Genomic DNA, 26,627 nt, shown 5'->3' on the forward strand with positions numbered 1-26,627 from the left:
TACAGACAGACCTTGTATTTTTGAGAGAAGTAAACAGGATTGCACAGTTAAAATGTTTTATACAAACAGTAATATCATAATCACACTGGGATCAGCAAAAAAAAAATTAAGATTAGGTTTAACTGATATTCAAATCGCTATTGGACGGTGTGTTTATCAAATTCAAGATGAGCAGAATGTATCGGGTTTGCTGTGCATAAAATATTTGCTTTTTATTTCCTTTACCACATTTATAATTACGGTCAGAGTTGGATGCAGGATAATAAATAATGTTTCGAGAATCTCTACTAGTCTCTACTACACTAGTGGTGGTAGTAAATTACCCAGCTCTAGGTTAGCAACCTTACTGAAACTCAATGATTACTTGTTTAGCAGAAAAATAGCCAACTGATTTCAGTCACTTACCACAGTTCAAATAAAAGAAACTACTGTCCACTGACACCAGCTGCTTTGCGTTTCCTTAACATCCAGATCATGTTATCAGTTACTACAGAAAATAAAGTGGCTAATTTAAATAGTGGCTAAGTTGAGGTGGAATTGAGAAAAAAAAAAAGAGTGCTCAAAGTTAAGACATAATTTGTCAACATTTGAGCAGTAGCTTATATTAAGTTGAAGTTGCTTAAATAGTTTACAGCAGGGGTGTCCAAACTACGGCCTGCGGGCCATTTGCGGCCCATTTCCTTTTTTGGAATGACCCGAGACAATTTTTAAAATAAAATGAAAGTTGGCTATTAAGCAGGTTTTCAGTGTGAGATTCAAAGTTTGAACGCTAGGTGTCGCTATGACATAAACCCAATCTAAAATGTTCCTCATCTCCTTTCCTTCCAGCGACAGAAAAATTTTAGGCATGTTGGGAAAATGAGTGTTTTTTAAACGAGTTCAGAAGTAAGTGCGTCGCTCCTCCCGAAAACATAGTTCTGCTTACGCCCCTTTTTAATGTACAGGTATTTAGCCTGACCTGCTGATTGCAATTCACTTGTGGCTGTTTTTTTTTTTATCACATTGTATGTTCTGAACCTGTCCATGTGAAATGGTATTTTCTATCAGAAAGTGCAGCGTTAAATTCCTTGGCACAGATATCCCTGGTACCAATTTAAAAGCCTATTAGATTTTAATGTGGATGGATTTTCTAGACCTGGATGTTCTCTATCTGGCTCCCCCTCAGGCCCTGGGAATGAAGCGCAGGTTGATGGGTTTTGAGGGAATGAGAAGGGTTCTGGTTTTGGGCTGTACAGCGGGGGATCCATCCACAGGATGAACTTCATAATGCTGCATCAGCTGGAGGAGGAACAGAAAAGGGAACAATAGTGTGATTAACAATAGTATTGTTACATTTAGTACATTTTATATAATTCATTTATTTTATTTAATAAACTGTGGCAGTTTTTGCCACTGATATAATAATATACTAGCATTATAATGCAATTTCACCATTTTAAAGAGCAAGGAACTTTAAATTATTAAGAATATTGGGCAGTGGGAATAGAATAATGAATGTTTAGTAATAATAAAAATGTTCCTAAAAAAAAAGGCCCGTTTGCCGACTTTGCATTATGCAAATACATGAAAACTAGTTTCCAACATGCTATGACATCTACAGCAATACTCTCCAGAGTATAAAAAAAAAACAGCAGCAGGCACCACTCTAAATTTCAGCTGTAACAACAGAGTCAGAAAAGAGTGGAAAACAGCATTTGGGTCTAAATGTTTAAAGCATTTTGCTTGTTGTAACTCCTCCAAATTAAACTCATTTTTGAATATTTTTTCAACTTTGAATCTAATAACACATGTATTTAACTATTCAAAACATGTACTTGTCAAACTCAGGCAGCTTTACGTCATTTTTTTTTCAAGGTTTCTAAGCCAAAGATGGTTACAAGACTTGTGACATTTTAAAAGCATGTTTAAAAGCAAATCCACTGATTCCTTAAAGCTACTTTAAGAAAGTCTTTATGTTATAGAAATGATTGACTGCATGTTTAAATAATTGATACTTATGAGAAATAAAAGTCACTCCTGTTACTGGCACTCATTCCTGTTACTGGAACTCACTCCTGTTACTTTTTATGTTTTGAGTAACGAGAATGAGTTTTTATCATAGAATTAGCAAAAACATGAAAAATAGCTAAATGGTGGCTATGCTAATAGCATGAGGACACAGAGCACATTCTAGTATTTTTCTCAAAATATGTATTTTAAAAAATAATAAGATCTAAGAATTAATTTAGGTAACAGGAATGTGTGTTAAAATTGATCTCATCAGTTAATAATAATTACAATAAGATCTCCCCATGATCTTCAGAAGAACCAGCTGATGTCACTTCCTGTTGTAGATGTGACTTGTAGAATGTTCCAGATGTTTCAGAAGGGGTAATTTGTTACAGTAACAGGAATGAGTGAAACCCAGGGACACAACTAAAATGTGTATTTTAACTTAAATATTATGGGTTTATTATGAAAAATATTAACAAATGATATTTTTTAGTGTTCTAATAATATTATTATTATAATTTTTTTTTTTTACATATTTTACTTTTGCAATTAGGTCAAGTTACAAGACACTATGCTGTATAATAAAATGTATTTTAAAGTTTTTTTACATGCATATTTAAACATGTTATTTCCTGGGGACAGAAATGCACCCATTCGATGAAATGACCCTTAAATTTTAAATGTTTAAAAAAAAAATCCCCAACATGGGGCTAGCAGAGACTATACACGTCCATATACAGGACAGTAACGCATGAATGAAACTAGGCAGCGGTAACTCACCCTGGACAGAGCGAAGTACATCTCCAGTTCAGCTACCCTCTTACCCACACAGGCCCTCACGCCCACCCCGAACGGAATGGAGCTGTAAGGGTGGTGCTGAGAGTGTGAAGGCTCCCCTCTCAGCCAGCGGTCCGGGACAAAGTGCTCAGGGTCTGGGAACTCGTTTTCATCGTGACTCGTTGCGTAGTGGCACAGGTGGAACTGTGTCTGAAAAGAAGAGGAGCAATATGTTACCAGTGTTAGCATTTATGAACACATTCAAGGGGAGGTTGCCTACACTACCCAAGAATGGATAATCCCCTACTTAATTGATGGCAATGGCACCAAGTTTCACAGTCAGTTTCAGAACAGACAAAACACTAATAGGGACTAATCACAGTCTAATTCGGATCAATAACTGTCAAATGGGAGGTAAAAATGAATAATGCCATAGTTATGAATTCTGTTTAGATGTTGGTGCACACTAAACTCAAAACCACTGCATCCTTTTGGCTTGAAACTAGGGTTGGGTTATATTGTAGTAAAAAAAAAAAAGAAAAAAAAAAGAAGAAAATAATAATAATAATAAATAAATACAACTACTACTACTATTACTAGTAGTAATAATAATAATAATAATAATAATAATAATAAAATAATTATATTTTTCAAATATAACTGATTCTCGATTACGATTTAGAAAGTGATATGCGAGCTATTGATTTCTTTACATTTCTTTTTATCTTTTTTTATAAATAGTAAGCAGCCCCCTTTAACTTTCATACTAAACACGGTGCAAAAATAAACTTTGTTATTTTTTTTAGTAAACTTGTTTTTTTAAGTGTAAAATATGTAAATCACTGCCACATAAGATTTCTTTACAGATTTACAAATGTCTATCTACTGATATTCCCTCTGACAGCTTCTGTATGAAAGATCTTAATTACCCCATTTTGAAAATCCCAATAAACCAATAATTCAATTAAACAAATGAATTCTATTATCTTGAAGTTGAAACCTGTATAAAAAGATTTTGAATAAGTAGCTGAAGTAACTGTTTTAACAAAAGGTTCAATAAGTGAGTTATGGGCTAAATGCTAGACCTGTCACATTTTTTATTTTATTATATATATATATATATATATATATATATTTTTTCAATATATTGACCCAAAATTAATAAAGAGTAAATAATATTTTTTGCAACTAAATTACTTTATTAAGCAAAAACATTAATTTATTATTATTAGTTTGTGAGATTTTTACAGTACATTTTTTAAATACTATTTTTTTTTTTTGGAAACACCTATTAGCTTGGAATAACACTTACTTACTTGCACAGTCCACTGTATGTATTAAATAACTATAGCACTTATCAATGCACACATTTCCAAACAAAAAACATAACTGACAATATCAATGTCAGCAAAACTTGTTAGGACATATCCATGTATTGTATGATACATTAATTACATACCTATTGTGACAGGTGCTGTAGTGAGTGAGAAGTTATTAAAAGTGTGTGTGTGTTACCTCTTTAGGAAACCAGTAATTATCCACAATCACTTCATTCTCAGAGGTGAGCCGGCCATTACCAGGAACCACTGGGTATATCCTACAACACACAATGTCCTGAGACTGTTAGACTGTAAAAAATGCAAAGGTTATATTATTCACTAACACCATTTAGATTTTTGCAAGGAGGAAACAAAGCTTTAATTTCATCATCAAAACACTGAGCGATAAAACAATAAGCTTAACATTTCAAACAATAAACAATGAAACAAGGAAAAAGTCAAATGAAAAAGAATGAATGTAAGAATGAAAGAATGTACTGTTAGACTTCCCAGCACAAACTGACCACAGTATCTCTATTGTATTGGCTCTCTTGTGGAAGTTGCCATGTTTCGCAACTTCAGGGAAAAACATGTCATCCTCTTTAACTATTGATTTCTTCTATTATAGCTATTAATCCTAATGTGTTTGTATTAAGTGTTTGGTAATGTTAATAATTTGGGGTATCTGCAGGTTTGGGAAAATTAAATAAGTTATTTATTTATTTCTCTATTAACTCTCTCTCGGTGCTCAGCTAAATGTAAAATTGTGGGTGGCCCGTAATATAGAGTACCAGTCAAAAGTTTTGACACTTTCCCATTCAATGTTTTTATTTTTTCCTACATTGTTAATTAATACTGAAGTCATGCAGACTGTGAATAAACACATATATAACCCTGTAGTAAAAGTGTTAAACCAAAATTCTCTGTAAAACATTTAAGTGAACCTTATCTGGAGGGCTGGTAACACTGATGAACTTATCCTGTGCAACAAAGGAAACTCGTCCTCTTTGTTTCCTGAGGCATTCCTGATGAGGGCCAGTTTTATAATTTGCGACTGCATTTGAGAATACTTTCAAAATTCTTGAATTTTTTTGAGTAGATCTTGCCATAATATGGATTAGAACATTACTCAAACAGAGCTGTTCACTGTATATTACATTAAGAGGCAAGAAATTCAAGTAATTCTTAACTCTTAACAAATTCAGCACAGCTGTTAAACTGAAAGCCATTCCAGGTGACTCGACCTCATAAAGCTGACTGAGAAAATCCTGCCAAGATAGTCAAAGTTGTCTTACAAGCAAGAGGTGCTACTTTGAAAAATCTAAAATATATAAAACATATTCTGGTTCCTTTTTCGATTTCTAAATAATTCCATGTGTTTTTTTCACGGTTTAGTATTAATCTACAATGCAGACCATTTTTAAATAATGAAAAACTCTGAATTCAGGCTGTGTCCAAACATTTGACTTGTACTGATCCCAAAAAAATACAGTTTTTCATTCTCAGGCTCCTTTTCAATTCTCAGGCCCCAACATTTCAATTAACATTTTTTATGTTTGATACACATATCTTCATGTAATATTGATAATCATGATAACTGTAATAACAGTCCATAATGACCAGCCCTTCAGGAAGGCAGAAGCAAATCAACATTCTGAACTTTTAACTGTATTTTCTTTGGAGAGCAGTTCAAAGCCCTCACAGCAGTTCCTGTCTAAACACAACATTTGGAGTAGAAGACAAAGTCCCTTTTTGTGATCTTAATATTTCCTTACATAATGACCCATGACACAATAACTTTACAGTATAGCGCCAATTAGAGATAGATTAGATTGTAAACAGCAGCAGCGGACATGCATGCATTTACTGCTTAAAGAACTGTGATAAAGTATTATTTACTGCCTTCTAATTTCCTTTTTTTCATTTTTAAATAAAGTTGCTACAAAGAATTTTTGAGTGATGCCCAAAAACAGTGGTCTCAAACTCATTTTATCTGGGGGCCACAGGAGTTAGAGTCTGGGTGAGGCTGGGCTGCATCAGGAAAAGGACTCACTGAATGTATTTTCTTCAAAACATTCTGCCATGCCAGTGTTCTGTCGAGTTATGCTACCCATCGATACGTGCTTCTTAAAGGCACTGCGCATGCACTAACCTACATATATTTTTTTATTAGTTCTCATGTGTTTTTTTTAATAATTCAGTTTTTCTAGTACTTTTTGTGCATTTAACCACCTGGACTCACTAGAATTACACTGTCAAAGTGTAATAGTAATTAATAATAATTTAAAAAAATAAATACAAAAACAGATTATAATGAACATAACATAACTTTACCCTGATACAGTGATTTAGGCTTTCCAAAAACAGTACATGAACTTCTGCTGGAAACATGCTCTAATATTGTTCTTCTTTTGTATTTTTACCTTTAAATATACACAAAAGTGAACACGTTTTGACAGGGTAGCACAATTCGACAGAACACCGGATCTCGCGTCTCGCTGTTTGGGAGTATTCATGACGTTTTTCAATTCAAATGAAGTCTAAGTTTTAATTTTTAATTTTCAGCTTCTCCTCCGTGCATGGAAGACGCCAGTTGTGTGTGTGTGTGTGTGTGTGTGTGTGTGTGGCTGTGCTCAACGCAACGCAACGCAACCCAGCTGGCATGCAGCGTCTCTCTCCACTGAAATGAATAGGATGCATTGTGCTGGTGGACGGGGAGAGGGTGTGTCTTTCTTGCGGGCTGCACTAAAATTTGATTTCAAGTCTCAGGCCACATAATATCGTTCTGTGGGCCGCAAATGGCCAGCGGGCAGCGAGTTTGAGACCCTGCCCTAGAAGAACCTTGTAGTCTATTAACGCCATAATTATTTTCACAATTTCCACAATGAGTATATTTAGAATACACAAAGTCAGACTCAAGGGTTGTGCTCCTACCCAACAGGTGCTACATACATTAACAGCTTGTAAACAGCTTGCAAACCATTTAAACACTTCAAACAAATGACTGGAAAAGTAGAGAGGTACAGTTTACAGCATACAGAATAACAACACATGACCAATAAAAGCTCTCTGCATTGTGTAGCCAACATTAAAGCTCAGTTTATTAATGTAAATTGTCAACAAAATCTAAATCATTCTATGTCAAGGACACTCCTGATGATAAGCAGCTATAAACTTTACCTCTAATGCAGTTATCATCTGGAAGAGACACCAAAGGCAGCTACATGGAGCTATTGAAGGGATATTAGGGGCACAGAATGCCTATCTGCCCAGCCTATACGTTTTGGGAGATCCAAGCCATTTGATTTCTTTGACCGACCATGACTCTGATTGGATCTACACAGGAAGACAGGATGCTACTATTAAGACACTGGAAGTCGTCTCAGACTCCCACTTTAAGTGAATGTTATGAGTTATCAAATAGAGTGGCCTCCTATAAAAGAGTCTCTTTCAGGCTGATTGGGACACCGAACAGTTTTTTAGGAACTGGAAGAAATTCCTGGATCATATTGGTAATCAGTAAACCCTGCTCTGTAGCGTACACCTGCGTACATCTTTTTAAAACTAATTTATTGTTCTTTTATCTTTCTTTTTCTTTTTTGTAATGTCTTTAATATAATTATTGTACTGTTGTTATAATTACTTGTTGGAATTGTTATAACTATATCTAATATAATTATATTTCCCTGTTCTGTACTCTGTATTTTGAGCAGGCTTTGTAACTTATACTAATTATAAAATGTTAAATAAAATGCTGATAATAAAAAATGATTAAAAGGGCTGGGATTAAGATTAATACTGAGATCATTGCTTTCAATTAGAAAAAAACATTTCTATCTTCCAACTTTTCTACATATAATTGTATATATCTAAATATGAAGGATCGGGAAGCTATATAGTTATATTGAATTATAACTGATTACCTCAAATTACCTGACTTTTCTTTTAGTGCAACCTTCCTCTCAGTCTGTTGCAGTGAACCCTGCCTATGGGGTAAATTGTACCATTTTAGCTAGATCCATTGAATTCTTCAATTCTTTTCAGCAGACTTATTTCAGTACTTCTGCAGAAAAGCTGCAGATCATTTCACTCCTCTAAACTTCAGTCTAAAAGTTCAGAAGCATTTTCTGCTTATCATCTCTAATGATGATAAGGTCTGGGTTCTGAGAACAGCAGCAGCTTTGGCTTCTTAATTCTCTTTTTCTACCCTGCATTCACACTGCAAGCAATAAAACTGCTCACTGTCACCTGTGCAGCAGGTGATGAGTCACTGGCAGGCGTGTCATCAAAACAAACCAGTATTATTATTATTATTATTATTATTATTATTATTATTATTATAAACAAACAGCGGATATAGGCTTCACTGATTTACTAAAGGTTCACAACCAGGATATAACTTTACTATACTATACTATAACTTTACATTATTTGAAGAAAAAAAAATCAACCCGTGAACTGATACATGTTAATTTACTCAGAATCTAAGTGTTTTTTTTTTGGACAAAACAAAGCATTCCCTATATTTTTATAATATAATCCCATGTTTGGTTATTAAATGCTGGTAAGATTGAGTGAAAATCCCTGTATATATTGCAAAAACAGTTGCCATGTACAGCTCTGGGGAACAAAATAAGAGAAAACTTAAAAATTGTGAGTTTCTTTGATTTTACCAAATTGAAAACCTCTGGAATATAATCAAGTGGAAGATAGATGATCACAAACCATCAAACTGCTAAATTTTTTACAACAGGAGTGGCATGAAGTTATCCAAAAGCAGTTATCCAAAAACACACCAAGGTGTGTGAAAACTGTGATTAAAAACTAGGGCTGAACGATTTTGGAAAATAATCTAATTGCATTTTTTTATCTATAAATTGCGATTGCGATTTAAAATGCGATTTTTTTTGTCTTCATAAGTATTTTTCAACAACAGAAGCAATAAATCAATCTGTTTAATAATAAACAATGTCAGATTTATTTAAAGCACAGATAACAATAAAGCAAAATATCTATGCTTTTCCTTTTCACCATTTGTTTTTTTTTTTATAGAAAAATAAATACATAAATAGCTTTTCCTTTTCACCATTTTTTTTTATTAGGAAAAACAATAGATTGTTAACTTACTTTAACTTACTGCTCTCCAGCTAGTAACATCATGAAAAATTAAAGTGCAAAAAACATAAAGAGAATCTGCTTTAACCAACTCGTTATTTTCTGTATTTGAAGATGCAGCACTGGTCGTTGGCATTTTAGCCTTGCAAATACCACACAAGGCTTTGTGGTGTTTTTTTAAATGCTGAAAAAGGTTTGTAGTGTTACCTCGCGTCGTAGCAACAGTAGCAAGGCACGTTTAGCACAGTACCTGACGTTGAGCAGCATCTTCTTTTTTAAAGCCAAAGTAATTCTACACAACTGATGTGTTAAGCCATTGTGCAACAAGGGCGTTTTCACACCTGTAGTTCGTTTCTAATGAGTTTGTTTACTTGGAGCGTTTTCTCGCTCTGTTCGGTCTGGTTTCCCATAGGCATAAATTTAAACGCACCAAAATGCGCATCAATAAACCACGCGAGCAGCTTGTGTCCTCTGATTGGTCAGAGCTGTCTGACACGGGAGTACATTAAATATAAATATACGAAAAAAGTAAATACAGCGAGAAGATTTTGTGTTCCAGCGCAAATATCTGTGCTTTAACACTGAACGCTGAAACGCTGCACTTTCAAACACAGTGTTTCTGCGTGCAGCGCAGATTTATACATAATAAACAGAGCAGTGAATGCAGTGCGTGCCTGGACACAGTGTTTGTTCACAGCTGTGATAATTAGCGTTATCTGGCTAATATATTAGTTTAAACTATGCTTGCTTTATCAGCAGTTTAGCTCAAATAAATGGCTTATATTTAATAGGTGGACCCGATCGAGACCGGATCACGTTCTCACCACAAGCGAACCGCTCCAGAGTTCGTTTGGTACCTGGAGGAGGTGGTCTCGGTCCGGTTCTTTTGATCCGCACCCGAGTGCGATTACTGTTTTTACACCTGCTCAATCGAACCGCACTAAAGTTACAAACGGACCAGAGTTCGTTTTAACCGGACCAAATAGTGCTGGTGTGAAAACGCCCTAAAATGCGCTGTGTTGACTTCACTTCTCCACCTCCCTGCCTTCTGCTCTGGTATGCTCCGCTCGTCCTCGGCTTGGCTCGCTCCCAAGTCACGTGACCAGTCAAATCGCAGCCAAGTGCGGTTAGAGAATCGCGTTTTAAAATATCGCGAGATTATCGCAAATGCAATTAATCGTTCAGCCCTATTAAAAACCAGGGTTATTCCACCAAAACCGTATGAATATGATCTTGTTTTCTTTGCATTATTTGAGGTCTGAAAGTTCTGCATCTTTTTTTATTATTTCTCACTTTCTGCATATAAATGCTGAAATATTTGGATTGGGGAGAAATGTTGTCCATAGTTTATAGAATAAAACACTGATTCAGAAACTGAAGTGGTCTCTTAATTTTTTCCAGAGCTGTATATATGATACTATAGCATTTATAATATACACTAAAACAAAGCAAGCTGAATATTTAAATATAACATATCAGTTCTTTTTCTCTCTGTTGTGTTTCTTTCCTCGCAAAAAAAACATAAAGAAATGCCATTCAGATGGTTACTTGATTATTTTGTTCTATCATGTATAAGACAGTTTCAAAAACAGAAAAACCTACCTAAGTGTCTCCTTGATGGTAGCTTTGAGGAAGGGCATTCTGCTCAGGTGCTCTGTGGTGGGCAGCTGCTTGTCTGGACACACGGACACCACCTCCTGGTAGAGACGATTCTGTATTTCTGGGTTTCGAGCAAGGTGATACAACGTCCAGGACATGGTGTTAGATGTCTGAGAAAGAGAGGAAGATAGAGAGATTATGCTTATGATTTATGAATATGCTTTTCAGAGAATATCATGGTTATTTAACACTGACAACCCGATTGAGAGCACAATTAATTCAAAAGTCTTGGGACAGGAACTAGCATCATGTCTCATGACTTTTGCTAAGTCCTACGGAGGATCTGCAGGATGTGTGTGTGTGGTCTCATGCATTGAATGTGGTTGTGATTACTGCTAGAGATGCTTATTTATTCACAGAGACAGTTTTAGCCAGATGCTGCTAGTTGCTTACATTATCAGCCACTGCACTGTCCACCGTGGGTGATAATGCCTCCTGTGATATATTCCCAGTACACGCGTTACACTGGGGTTCGAGGAATGTTAAATGGCCTTTACAACTCCTACCGATATGGTGCCTCACTCTAGCTTCATAACCATGCCAAGAGCACGCCAGACAGTAATCAACCTCATTCACAAGATAAAATCTCACAACTTACACAGGTATGGGCGCCAAGGATGGCTGTGGCATCACTGATATGGAACCTTTGACATCCTGATGACAGGGAAAAGATAATAGGGCTGCACTGCACGTCAGCACCGAAACAGTCTGTTTCAGGTATACAGTGCAGTGTTAATTTCATTATCGCAAAATATGACGAAAAATGCAACCATGAATAATAAAACTCAGCGGGGAAAATAGCAAACCTTATGAGGCTAATGTTAATGTTACGTTTAGACTTTTAGAAGCAGGCTATGCACGTAATCTAGTTCTGTTAGCTAAATTGATATGCCTCTAGTAATTTTTTGCGTTGTTTTATGTCTAAAAGGGATCTGTGTAGTCCATGATCATGATGTTTAGTTTTATTGGCCACAAATGCCTCACAAACTTAGACTGTAAGATCCATTTGAACTTTAACAAATCAATAAGATTAACATTAATGTACCTTAATAACATAATGACAGAGCTGTGGAGTGCTGATTATGCTGTGGAGTGCACACATGTTGAAGTTAGGCTGAGCTAAAGTTACTTTGGCCGGAATTCGGTCATGAAATTAGTGTATTGTCATTTAGTCTTAGAGATGTCAATTAATTAGATCTGATTAGTGTAAAACATAAATAAACAAAACAAACAAAAACATAATTTTTACTACTTCTGCTTTCACAATTATTCCACAGGTCTTGATGTATTTCCAAAAACATACCCTGTCCAAGAAGGAGAATCCACTGACATGGTGGGAAAAGAATGCAGTGCGTTTATCCAACACTGACAGAACTGGCAACGTCTCTGCTGTTCAGAAGCTAAGACGCACAACACAAAGCAAATGTTTATTATTATGGCCTTTGTTACTGATTAATGCCCTATATTTTTGATACAAGAAATCCTAAGTTGAAATAATTTAACTTAATTTATTAATTATATATTTTAATTATAAATATTTTGTGTTTTCTTTATTCCCATATGTGTTTGCAATGTGGAAATGTACGTTGTAAATTTAAAAATTAAACCAACTGGTCATTCATTATTAAGCACAATTTCTTGTTTCCCTTGTGTATTTTTAATTGCTTTTTAGGCAAGCAAATATGTTTTATCTGATTACTGGAATTGATTTTTTAGTACAGTACTCGATTACTAAAATAATCAATAGCTGCAGCCCTGATTATTAATGTCTCGTTTTAAATGTCAGGGCACTTCAGATTCTACCAATGAGGTGTGGAGCTACTTTAAATCTGGATAACGGTGTAAAGAGCGATTTACCTGCAAGGGCAAGTGGATGCCCCGAAGCAGCCATTGTAAAGATTTTTTGCTGGGCAAAAAGCACAACATGATTGGATTTTGGAAAGCTGCGGGAAAGCAGAGGTGTGCTATTCAACAATGGTTAATACTCTTTATCATGTATGACTACACCAAAAGTCAATTTCTCACCTGAGTTCTCCTTTAAACCACTTTACATGTAAGTTAACGTTAACTCTAGAACAAACGAGTAATGGATTATTAAACAAACAGGAGAACCAGTACATTCCGTCTTTTTATTAACACTCACTGTTTCCCTCAGAAATCCCAAAAGGCAAACTTCTTCCCCTGTCCCCTGTTTATTCAGCAATTGCTTGAGTTATTTATTTATTTATTTTTAATCATTTTATTTCAAATTTTTACACGGCCAATTACCCAACCCACTCATTAGGACTCCCCCTATCACTAGTAATGACCCAACACACCAGGAGGGTGAAGACTAACACATGCTTCCTCTGATACATGTAAAGTCAGCCACCGCTTTTTTTCGAGCTGCTGCTGATGCAGCATTGCCGAGCAGCCAACGCGCAGCGGCTCGGTTCCGGTACATCAGCTCACAGACGCCCTGTGCTGCAGACATCACCCTTTAGTGATGTGGGGAGAGAGCGCCATCTACCCACCCAGAGGGAGCAGGGCCAATTTAGCTCCCTCTGAGCACCGGCAGCTTGATGGCAAAGCTGCATGAGTGGAGGTTCGAACATGCAACCTCCCGCGCTGAGTTTAAACTTTTTAATAGCTAGAGGTTTTGTTGTGCTGGATACAAAACACTGTGTAGTTGCATATGAACAGGGATTTCTTTTATCTTTGTAAACTGCATTACAGCTAACCAGTGACTTTGCACGGCAGCTAAACACTGCTGTTACTGGACTGGGTGTGTTTCAAAAATATGGCTGTTATGTAATGAAAGGCTAGGCTACTTAAAGCAAGTAATGTTAGTATAAATCTGTACTCTTGGTTAGTTGCTTTAAAACATTTTAATGTTAGCCAAATTTAAATGTAACAAAACAGAAATGCTATTCTAATAAACATTAAAAATAAATAACTTTTAAATTGACTAAAACTGATTCGACTACTGTTTTTAGTTTTCAGTCACTTAAACGTGACTAAAACTATTGTACATTTTGGCCAAAAGACTAAAACTGAATCAAAAATCACCTATTAAAACGAACACTAATTCTGTGTGTTTCTTTTTGTGCTCTCAGGGACTCCCAGCAAAGGATGGCCGTAGCATCACTGGGAATTGAACCTATAACCTGCTGATGATAGAGAAATTACTAAGATGGCTGTATCACACGCAAGTCCTTAAAACAGTCTGTTTCAGGTAAACAGTGTGTTCCTTTTTTCGTGCTCTCTGGGACTCCCAGCCCTGGATGACTGTATCATAAACCTACAACTGAAATCAAACCTACGACCTCCTGACAGAAGGGACAATGCTTAGATGGATGCACCAATTAGGAGTATCTTTGCTTCAGACAGTAAACCTTTGTACAACTGGAAAGTATCAAATGCAGACAGCAGGTTCAGACAAATAAGAAGAATGTAGTCGAGCTAGATCCAGGCCCCAATCGGTCTTGACGTGGATGCTAAACATGCACTCATTTGTTTTTCCTCCACCACTCATAAATCACACAGTGTGGAAGAGCAATGTTAGACATGTTGGCAGAAGCCCACAGGGCTGTGCAATCACACAATGACTATACAATAATAGGTCCTGAGGGTTCGCTACTGGTGTTAATATCAAAAATGTGTTCATGGAATTTAGCAACTGTGGCGTGTTAGTGTGTGTTGTGCTGGTAGAAGTGGATTAGATGGTAGGGCTGCACGATTTGGGCAAAATATCTAATTGCGATTTTTCCACAAAAGTTTGAGATTGCAATTTAAATTGTTTATTTTTAAATCCATATAAATGTATACAGCTCTGGAAAATATTAAGAGACCACTTCATTCTCTGAATCAGTTTTTCTGATTTTGCGATTTATAGTTACATGTTTGAGTAAAATGAACATTATTGTTTTATTCTAAAAACTACGGACAACATTTCAACCAAATTCCAAATAGAAATGTTGTCATTTAGAGCATATATTTGCAGAAAATGAGAAATGGCTGAAATAACAAAAAAGATGCAGAGCTTTCAGACCTCAAATAATGTTAAAGAAAACATGTTCATATTCATAAAGTTTTAATAGTTCAGAAATCAATATTTGGTGGAATAACCCTGTTTTTTAAATCACGGTTTTCAAGCATCTTGGCATGTTCTCCTCCACCAGTCTTACACACTGCTTTTGGATAACTTTTTGCCACTCCTGGTGCAAAAAATCAAGCAGTTCAGCTACATCTGATGGCTTGTGATCACCCATCTTCCTCTTGATTATATTCCAGAGGTTTTCATTTTGGTAAAATTTTGAAGTGGTCTTATTTTTTTCCAGAGCTGTACATGTATTTATTATTGGACAGAACTAAATGATAAGACATAAATATTTAGACATTGACATGCCGGCCACGGCTCATTCTGCACCTCCCATCATTCCCGACGAGCATGGCAGTGACTATGAGCTCAAAGACTACAATCCCCAGCACTCTACGGACTACAAACGCGGTGACGTCACGCCACATGTGCCGCAACGTTGTGACGTGTCTCAGAAAGAGCAGGCTGCGTCTTTACACACACACACTTGCAAGCTATTGGCTAATTCAAATCACAGCTGCTGCGATTGAAAAATCGCATCCATTCAAATTGCGATTTTAGTTAAAAAACGATTAATCGTTCAGCCCTACACAGCCCTCACTCACTGTCCACTCTATTAGATACTCCCATAGTGCACTGCCCACAGAATGCTGCCCACTTTTTACATTTGACTGTATATTTCCTGTTGGTGGACTATGCTTTCAAGTGTTTAATAACTTCCGCAGCACTTCCGAATCTAATCCACTCGCACCACCACAGCACACACACACACTAACATACCACCACCATGCCAGTGTCACTGCAGTACTGAGAATGACCCACCACCCAAATAACAGCTGCTCTCTGGTGGTCTCTCTTATGGGCTTCTGACCATTGAAGAGTGAGGGGTAAAAAGAGAATAATATAGTATGCAGAAAAACAGAAGGACTACATTCTGTAATTATAGAACTACAACATCCACTATGATCAGTGGAGCTGAACAGTGAGTGTATAAACAAGGAGGTGGTCAAAATATTCTGACTGGGCTTTGTATATTCAGTCTATCAATCAGTCCAAAAATGTCTCTCACTCTCCCTCTCTTACCGTGTCGACTCCTCCCAGCAGCAGCTCAGTGATGGTGATGTACACCTCTGCCAGTGAGAGCTTGTTGCTGGTCAGCAGGTAGGTGAGGTACATGCCCATCACCTCCTCGCCCCTCTGCACCTGCTCCTCCATCTGCTTCACCTTCTGGTCAATCAAACGCTTGGCTGCACACCAGCACAGGAATAGACATTAAACCCTTAAAAATGATCATTAAAGTCTGTCTATGTATCTATCTGTCTGTCTATGATGATCGATAATATAATTTATTCATTTATTTTAATCTCTACTAAACAAAAATTGTACATTTGTACACAAACAAGTGACACAGTGCATACCAACACTGATGAGGTCATCCCAGGCCTGGACGAACTGCGTCCAGAAAGGAAAGATGTTGCGAGTCCAGCGAGGGAAGAAGAGCACACTCTCTGAGAGGGTCAGCATGCTGTTCACTGCATTAATGAAGCGTAGAGTATCTGTAGGGATTTCCTCCTTCAGGCAGCCCAGACGAGCCTCAAACAGGATGGAGGAAATTCCTGAGCAGGGAGAGGACCGGACGTGTGATTTACAGTGGAACGGTGAGGCCGGCTAAAGGCTTTACTTCAGCTTTTCTATAATAATATCAAATGAAACAATAAACAAAAGCTGAATAGAAGAATGCAATAACCCCCTTCATTTAAATAGACCCTGTCTGACAACATGAAGTAGGGTAAGAGATCTCAAAAAGCAATACATTATGCCCCAATCTAAAGGAATTCAAGAACAGATCAGAAAACTAAGTCACTGACATCTATCATATGGAAAAGGTTACAAAGTAATTTAACATTGAAATAAGCAGGCATTTTAAAAGATAACAGCATATTAGTGAGGTGGTCATAATGTTCTCGATCAACAGTGTATGTAAGTCTATACTGTTCTACCAGCATAGCAGCATGAACTCAGCATGAACTCTAAAGAAACCTGAAAATCACTCCCAGGAGCAATGTTCTAAAATAAGAAACCCTGGCAGACCCAAGGGACAAACATTCTCTACCGGATAAATCAGATATGTTATCTAAAATCAAGACATATTCCAGGTGTTCTAAGCTGAATTCTTTTTCCTCATAAACAACCAAAATGCAAAAGCTACCCAAATCATATTTAAATCTTTACTGAGCATAATTTGTCTATTGAAATAAACACATGAACAATATAAAGCCAGATGAAGTTCTCAAGCAATGCCAACAATAATACTGAATATAATAAATACCAGACTGTACAACATTTGATTCAAGTATTTTAAAGACTGTGGGATGAAATAAGAAAAAAAAATAGAATATTTGGCAACCAACATTATTCAGCTTAAAATGGTAAAAATTGAAAAAAAAAAAAGCAGACCAAATAATTTATAATAAACAATAACTTATTAAAAAATTATTTAGACTTTGGTATTTAGACTTCGGTCAAATATTTACTATTCCTGATTGGTCAGTCGTAAAGAAAAAATAATGTAATTACTAATTTGTAATAAGCAAAGTACCCCATCAATTAATACTGAGCAATTAGGCCTGTAACGATAAGTGGTTTTGTTTGGACTATATATCCAGAAACAATTGCGATAAACTATCATTTTAACACATTTTATGCCACTGATATAATGAAATATATAATAGTATATTATAGCATTTTAATAAACACTTTAAAGAGCAATGGGTTTTGATTATTTAACATATTTAGAATTAATTTAGAATATAAAAAAACAAATCCTAAATAAACAAAACATCTGAAAAAAAAATGAAAAAAAAAACTGCTGTGTTTAAGTCATTCGACATACAACCTCATTTCGTTAATAGACTTAAAAGACTAAATAGAAAAAAGGGCAATACTGAGACCACCCAAAAAGATTGAGGTTATGTCCATATATTGTAAAATAAATCGATAATGTAAATATCTGACAGGCCAATGAGCAAACCAAAGTTTTTAAGTAATCCCAAACTGATTACTTCTGACACTGCTGTTATTATCTTTAAGACAGTGCAGTCAAAACTCAAGTCTTCAAGGTGTCAAACTTTCTGTTTTTAGATTTACACATTCCAAGCTTTTTCTTTTAATTGCTATATATTATCTTATCCTTCCCTTCTACCCCTCTGACCTTCAAAGCCAAACTTGTAGAGCTCAGGGGCCAGATCATTCACCGTGTTCCTGTCCGGGCTGCGCAGGCGCAGTAGCTCCAGTCGCTGCAGCAGGTCAGTTACCACTTCGTGAATGATCGGCGCATAAGCAGCTGCTTCCTGCAGCTTCAGCATCTTCGGGTTCAGAGCACTTCGCATACGGTACCACTCAGGACCAGTACTGCAACACACAGAACTCATCGCTTAGACACTCAAACACACCACCACTCATATTCAAAATCCTATTTTACTTACAGACCTTCTCAATATGGGGAGCTTATACATGAATGGTCACGTTTTTTAATTACTTAGTTTTAGAGTGTGTTTAATATCCTTCGTTAGAGTGTGTTTAAGATCCTTCGATCTCTGCACAGATATCACAGTGTCTCTCAGACATATCCGCATGGATGAAGGATAATCACATCCAGCTAAACCTTTCCCAGACTGAACTTCTGGTTCTACCAACAAAACCATCTATCCACAACATTACTTTACAATAACCATCGACTCTCTCTCTCTCTCTCTCCCTGACAAAGGTTGTTAGGAACCTGGGTGTTATGGTTGATGACCAGCTCTCCTTCACGCACCATGTGGCCTCAGTTGCTCGATGCTCCACTGCTCATTGAGCTCCAGTGCCTACCAGTTGCTGCTTGTATCACATTTAAAGCTCTTAAAATCTTCTACAAGGTGATGACAGAACAGCTCCTTCCTACCTGCACTCACTCCTGAAGGCTTACGCTACCTCCCGGCCGCTGCGCTCCTCCAATGAACGTCACCTCGCTTTGCCAAACAAACATTCACACAAAGCAATCCAGACTGTTCTCTTACAGAGTTCCCCAATGGTGGAACAAACTACCTTCCACTACCAGATCAGGATCTTTAAGAAACTCCTGAAGACAGAGCTCTTCAAAGAGCAATTACTCTCCTAACACCTCTAACAAACTACCTACCACTACCAGAGCAGGAGCATCCCTCACTATCTTTAACAAACTCCTGAAGACAGAGCTCTTCAAAGAGCACTTACTCCTCTAACACCTCTAACACACTACTTCTAAGCTCATTTCCTTCACTCCTCTATCGCACTATTTCCCTTTGACCTCTTTTAGGCACCGTCTAAAAATGTTTTTTTTTTTACTAAATGTACATCATTATTGTAAGTCGCTTTGGACAAAAGCGTCTGCCAAGTGTAATGGAATGGAATGTAATCCATTAGTGTTAGCCTCCATTCAACTGCTGATTTAAAATAAGGTGTGCAATTCTCCCACCAGTAAAACGTTAGGCTCATAGTTTATATAAACCCTATATAAACTATGAGCTGATGAGATAAACCCTTTATCCCTGTGGATTCTCCGCAGAGCTGATGGCAGGACAGTAATGTCCAATAATGGTGCCTCAAGAAGACCAAATGCTGCTCTGAACACCGTGCTTAAAGAAAATCTAACACCCAATCCATTAAAATATGTCAGGACCAGCTCTAATCCTGAGTCGCTGGATTGGTTTGGGACGACCCTATCATTAAGTTCAAGACCAATGTTGATGTAATTATATCATAACATATCGGATATCGGACAAAAAAGGCCGATCCGTTTACCAATCCAGATTCCAGTCCGCAGCTTGCGCTGGACCATAATGTTAACATGAGACAAGTTACGAAACAGGATTCCAGTTGCACAGTTTTACATGAACCCACAGCAGCTCCAGCCTCAAGAAGCAAACTGCTGGCTGTTGCTTTGACTAAAAACTAGTTTGATGAGATATTTTAATGTAGAAATGCCGGAAAGCAACAAAAGTTCTGTGTAACATAATGAGAGTAAAGCAAACATGCTAAGAGCTGGTGGGAAGGTTACATAGTACTATTTATCCAGTTTGATCAGTTTAATGAAGCAAATGCATATGTTTTCTGTGAGAGAGTAGCAGCAGTTAGCCGGCATTAGCTAACTAACTAACTAATGCAGTACATGCACTAATGCAGCTCAAGTCTGTAACTAGTGAAACTAGTTTCACTAGCAAACTAGTGAAATTAGTGGTTGGTTTTAGTGAAATGTTGTTTGTTTGGGGATATTTTAATCTGGAAACACAGAAAAGCCCCAAAGTGTAGAGTGAGTGAAGTCAGTGAGGTGAGAAGTGGAGATACAGCTGACCTGTAATTAACCTGTTCAATCAGAACCTGCAGAGAGTGTAGCACTCATTCATGCTCATCAAACCCTAAAGTTCAGAATAACCAGAAACCCACAGAATAAAGGAAATTGAGAGATTTAGCTCACTTTATATTATACTCAATGATCAATGGCTGTTGTAGTGAAGATGTTTTATTATTGTCACAACAATGACAACAATAGTGCCAATCGGGAGTTTGGAGGAATTGGATCGGCTCATCACTAGATTCAGTTAATCTTATTTGAATTACAGACATTTAAAATTTCAGTGTCACATTCTTCACATTCTGCTGCAGGAAAAACAGAACTGTTTTTTTTACATGTTCACTTGAGGTTAGACCTCAGGCTCCTTCGTGCAACACTTTAACCAACAGAAATGGGAAGTAAGAGAGGAGAGACTTACTCGACGTGGAGCCCGTAAGCATGACCCCTCATGTCTCTGTACTCCTTCCAGTGGGGCAGAGCAGTGCGCACTGGGTAACGGCCCTCCTGACGGATCACCTGCGAGATAAGCTCTGGTGTCGCCACATTGACAACGTCGAAAGGGCCAAAACGCGAACGCCAGATCGGCCCATACAGCCGCTTATGCTCCACCTGCAGCCCAGGAGTATAATTATTAACAATTCATTAGTATTCTTTAGAAAACAGGATGAAAAACTATTGTATAGTGTTTTACAGGCCTATGTACAATACTATCCATACACAATATATGCCTATATATGTAGTAAAATACTTTACAAGGGTGTAACGGTGCGAGTATTCTTTACAAAGCGTCACGGTATGAGGGTCATTGGTTGGTTCGTGTACACACACAGAGAATACATATTACAGGCTTGGCCTCTTTCTCTGTCACGTTTTTTTTTTTCTCTTTCTCTCTTGTAATATTCTTAGGATAAATTATATGTAGTTTAAGCAGTTAAAGTAATGCTGTTGTGTTTGAACTACAATCATGCTCATTGTTTGATGAAGTCTCTCATGATGACAGTATTTAATTAAAGCATTTAATAAAAGAGCTCGAGCCCCATTATTACATTCCGTCCCAAACAACAAAACATGATTATATTGAAGATTCATTGTTATTATGAAGTTAATAAAGGTGAGGCTATACAAAATGTCCAGCCTCTGTATTTTTTCCACCAACCGTACCGAAAACGTTCCAAAAAAGCTCAGAAAATGTACCAAACCATGGTGTTTCTACCAAGGTGAGAACCGAACCGTGAATTTTCTATACAGTTACACCCATATACATTAATATACAGTAATATACAGTATATACAATTAGCATAAGTTGCAATTGTCATATTGCAAATTAGTCTGTAATGTCTGCATGTCTAATACAAAATGCCACAAGCTCAGTTTCTGCCCCTGGTTTCAGTCCTACAGTATCTTTTTTTTATTTAATGATTGACTAGTGAACCAGGACATCCATTACTCGCCACAGTAGGAAGCTGTCGACTAGTCAGAAGGAGATAAAAGACCAGTTATTTAATTTTTGAGCTTGCTCTATATGCAAGCATTTGCACAGAGATAAATGCTCATATTGTCACTCGCTACCAATCTATGAACATGGAGCTGTGAGGATGCTAAATGTGAGAATCATATTTGTTAACTGCACAAGGAAGATAATTTAACAAAATACGATACCTTACAATCACTCTTATTGCAAGCTTTTTTCTTGTTTTCCTCTTTTTTTATCCCATTTTTCTCCCCAATTTAAAAGGCCAATTACCCAAGCCACTCAGCTGCCCTCCACTTATCACGATTATTGCCCCCAACAAGAGGAGGGTGAAGACTAGCACATGCTTCCTACAATACATGTGAAGTCAGCCATCTTCGATACATCTGCTAACAGACCTCATCTCTGTGCTGGGAGGGATGAAGGGAGAGAGTGCCATCTACCCGCCCAAACCACCCAGAGAGCGCATGACCTATTGTGCTCTCTCAGACTCTGGCTGCTGATGACGGGTGACATGACACAGGATTTGAACTGGCGATCCTGGACCACTTAGAGTCTTATTTCATGTTTAAATATCTCTACAAAAAAAATCTGAAACTTAATAAAATAGCTAATAAAATAATTTTGTCTAATAAAAATGTTTATTATGTAACAGATACTCTCCAACTTCTCTTTGTAACTGTCTCAGATCTTACAATAATTTGAATATATACAAGACAACAGTAGAACTTGGACAATATACACTGCCTGGCCAAAAAAAAAAGTCACCACCAAAAAAAAGGTCACACACTCTAATATTTTGTTGGACCGCCTGTAGCTTTAATTGCATCACGCTTTCTCTGTGGCATTTTTTCAATAAGCTTCTGCAATGTCACAAGATTTATTTCAATCTAGTGTTGCATTAATTTTTCACCAAGATCTTGCAGCAGTATTGATGATGGTAGAGTCTGACCACTGCTCAAAGTCTTCTCCAGCACATCCCAAAGACTCTCAAATGTTAAGTTCTGGACTCTGTGGTGAACAACCCATGTGTGAAAATGATGATCTCATGCTCCCTAAACACTGTACTCTTTCACAATTCCAGCTCAATGAATCCTGGCATTTTCATTTTGGAATATGCCTGTGTCATCAGGTAAGAAAAAATCCATTGATGGAATAACCTGGTCTATATTCAGTATATTCAGGTAGTCAGCTGACCTCATTCTTTCAGCACATACTGTTGCTGAACCCAGACCTGACCAACTGCAGCATCAACCCTACATCATTTACTTAGTTAAACCCAGGTCGAGACTAGGGGTGTGCCATATTGTATCGTACACGATAATATCGTCAACATTTTTTTCCATTGTGAACGATATTGTTCCCTAAAATATTGTGCAATATCACCCATCCTATTTGCCATTATATGTCTGCTAGAGACAGATTATATCTGTCCAGTATCATTTTTTTTTACTTTAATTCTGGATATATGAAGATATTTGTAGTGCATTATTATTATTATTATCATGACATTCTGGATCATTGACTTCTGTTACAAATCTGATAAAATTCTTGTATTTTTTAATATCTCAAATATATATTTTTTATTTTCTTGCAGTGTATAGTGTATTTTTAAAATATTTTTTTAAAGTGTTTTGTCATATCGCCAAGAGTATCGTTATTGCGAAAATACCATGAAATCTCGTGATATTATTTTAGAACCATATTGCCCACCCCTAGAGACATTTTTTTGACCAGGCAGTGTAATATAAAGACATTTTTATGTGTAAAAAATAAGTGTATTCTTACCTGTTCTTTCTTTACATTATAAGTAAAAGCAACTTTACAGAAGTGGTAAGCAAGACATGTGAATGCATTAACATGCAGCAGTAAGGTTTTGTATGTAATGTGTTTTTCTTCAGCTGTCTTTCTCACTTCCTGATACTATCACGCTTGGCAAGCTGCATATTTACAAAGATCATATCAGACTGCAGGCAGTTCAACTATGAAAATATGGAACTATAACTGATCATACATTCCTTAGATTATACATTCCATGCTATATGGTCCATTGTCCTTGTTAACACTTAAGATCCCGTATTTTTCCTTTGTGGTTTCAATAGTATAGTTTACCAGAAAATACAAAAACAAAGACTAATCAACCATACTCTTGTGATGTTTTTCTTGCACTGCTGATTCCTGTATCTGCTGTAACTGTAGTTTCACAAACAGAAATTCTGGTTCAGACTTTAGGTGTGAAAACTAACACCTTAAATGTTTGAGGCTTAAATAAGATCTCTCACATCCTCTCTGTCTAATCTTATTCTAATAATCTGCACCTCACTCAAATTCTACACTTTATGTAGTAATAAACATGAGGTTTCCTAACTTTTTCTTCAGAAGGAATTTCTTTTATTACATAAAATATTTATGATATTTGCTCTCCATATAGTTCAAATAAAGATCAAATGTCCACATTTGAGGCTGTTAAACTATGAAAATACAGAACTGTGACTGATCATACACTCCTTAGACATTCCTTAGATAGACCATGCTATGATCCATTGTCCTTATTAATACTTCTAATGTAATCTTGATTACAAATAAAGATCCAGTATTTTTCCTTTGTTGCTTCAAAAGTATAGTGTACCAGACAATACCAAAACAAAGACTATTCAACCATACTCTTGTGATGTTTTTCTTGTACTGCTGTTTCCTGTATCTGCTGTAACTGTAGATATCACAAACAGAAATTCTGGTTCACACTTTAGGTGTGAAAACTAACACCTTAAATGTTTGAGGCTTAAATAAGACCTCTTACATCCTGTCTGTCTAATCTTATTCTAATAATCTGCACCTCACCCCAGTTCTACACATTTTAAGTAGTAATAAACATGAGGTGTCCTAACTTTTTCCTCACAAGAAATAAAAAATATTGTATACATATTCAAACATCTAAAATAAACAAAATAAAGAACAATCATGTTTAATAATGGTGTTTATTACATTTAAAATGCATTACTATTATTATACTATCATTATGTCAGTGGTAAATAGTGACAATGACAATAATATTGTTTTTAGTGCAATTATTTCTGTTGCAGTAAATCATCCAGAAAGACTGAAAATGTAACAGGTCTATTTTATCCATTTTTTACCTGTGAATCTGAATAAACAGGCTACAACCTATTTACTACCCACAGCTGGACTATGTCCAGACAGCACAGTCCAGCAGCCCCCATCATCTCTAGGTAATTGTTCAAGGTAAATGCAACAGGGTTTGAGATAAGTAATCACAGCTTCTGATCTGAGCCCTCAGGAGCTTCGCAGGAATGTTCCTTTATTTCCATTTTGGCATTTTTAAGAATTAAATGATTTTTTAAAGATTTTGTAAGAATCTGCAGATACCATGAATATACAGCTCTGGAAAAAGGACCATTTAAAAAATAAGAGTTTCTTTGATTTTACCAAATTGAAAACCTCTGGAATATAATCAAGAAGATGGATGATCACAAGCCATCAAACCAATCTGAACTGTTTGAATTTTTGCACCAGGAGTAAAGGCATAAAGTTATCCAAAAGCAGTGCATAAGACTGGTGGAGGAGAACATGCCAAGATGCATGAAAACTTCTAGTTTCATAGTTCAGCCATTTCCCATTTTCTGCAAATAAATGCTTTAAATGAGAATATTTTTATTTGGAATTTGGGAGAAATGTTAATAGAATAAAACAACAATGTTATTTTTACTCAAACATATACCTATAAGCAGCAAAACTGATTCAGAACTGAAGTGGTCTCTTCATTTTTTTTCCAGAGCTGTTAATATATTGCATGAGTCATATAGCCAATTGCACAGTTATAAAGCGATGCCAAAAAATACAATTGCCAAAGGGCTGCTGCTGTTTTGTTTTTTTCCCAAGCCTGTAGAACTAGACTCATATAGTTCAGCTTGACTCCACGTTTAGAGCTTGTTTTAATTCCTTGTTCTGACAGTTAATAATGATAAACTACTCTAGCTCGGGAGCGCAAAGCTAAGACAATGTAAACAGAACTGAGAGCAATCTATGACAAGACTAAATAACTTTTATCAGTAATCAGTAAATACATAAACATGACCTCATAATTTTTTGCTGACCTCAGTGTTTCCCATTATGTTGGACAAAAAATATTATATAACGAAAAGGGGAAAATAAATAAATAATGTAACAAAGATATTAATTAATAATAAACTGAAGACTCGCTTTTGCTTTTAGAGCTTTGTTTTTTTTCCAGTGAAGAAAGAAAAACTGCAGTTTCTGACCTGCATAGCGTGGCTCTTATCCGCGTAGCCCTTCACGAACAGCCAGTAGACCGTGGTGGCGAGGCTGGGCCCGGGCAGGTCATCGATGGTCTTCAGCTTGCCCGGTTCAGCGGTGACGGACTGCAGGTTCAGGTCGCTGGTTTGGGCCCTGAGGCTCCGGACTCCGCCGGGCTGGAGCGGAGCTGCTCGCCGCCAGAGTGGCGCTGTGAGGCGGCCCGGGATGAAGCCCCTGCTCGCGGTCATGATGTTCATTAGACAGCCGCACCGCGGTGGAGCTGAACGGCTCGAGCCCCAGAGTCTCCAACACCAACCCCAACCCCGCCCCCTGTCCCCGATCTAACTTAAGCCCCGCCCCTGCGCGCGGATTGGACAGAAGCCCAGACTTGAACGCGAGGATTGGCTCGTATTCCAGGCCCGCCAATCAGAAGGCTCTTCTGTTTTTCTCCAAAATAACATGTTAACAAAAATATGACCCACCAGAATGTTAAACTTCCTGTTATGTTACGGGTCAAACTGAGTTTGAAGTTTGAAGATCTAGGAAAAACAGTCAAAAAGTATTTTTTCA

At 36.9% G+C, this 26,627-nt stretch overlaps 1 protein-coding gene across 1 annotated transcript; it reads right to left on the reverse strand.

Moving 5' to 3' along the window:
- Positions 1–26,363, reverse strand: si:ch211-113j14.1 (sterol 26-hydroxylase, mitochondrial). The gene is made up of 9 exons (XM_007248883.4): positions 26,063–26,363; positions 20,730–20,920; positions 18,152–18,351; positions 16,359–16,556; positions 16,024–16,187; positions 10,806–10,972; positions 4,285–4,366; positions 2,773–2,979; positions 1–1,278 (listed from the first exon to the last, which is right to left on the reverse strand). Exons 1-9 carry the CDS (start codon positions 26,312–26,314, stop codon positions 1,162–1,164), a joined length of 1,578 nt encoding a protein of 525 aa, XP_007248945.3. The 5' UTR covers positions 26,315–26,363; the 3' UTR covers positions 1–1,161.
- Between the last annotated feature and the right edge of the window lie 264 nt (positions 26,364–26,627).

This window comes from Astyanax mexicanus, chromosome 5 (genome assembly GCF_023375975.1).
Source record: "Astyanax mexicanus isolate ESR-SI-001 chromosome 5, AstMex3_surface, whole genome shotgun sequence".
In the NCBI taxonomy this organism is placed as follows: Eukaryota; Metazoa; Chordata; class Actinopteri; order Characiformes; family Acestrorhamphidae; genus Astyanax; species Astyanax mexicanus.

Bases quoted from the DNA above. Each gene is read 5' to 3' on its own strand.
- si:ch211-113j14.1 (XM_007248883.4), bottom strand. From the start codon at position 26,314: ATGAACATCATGACCGCGAGCAGGGGCTTCATCCCGGGCCGCCTCACA. The intron at 16,557-18,151 runs GTCAGAGGGGTA...CTCCCTGCTCAG, and splicing joins CTACAAGTTTGGCTTTGAAG to GAATTTCCTCCATCCTGTTT. The intron at 4,367-10,805 runs GTAGGTTTTTCT...TGTGTGTTGTAG, and splicing joins ACCATCAAGGAGACACTTAG to GATATACCCAGTGGTTCCTG.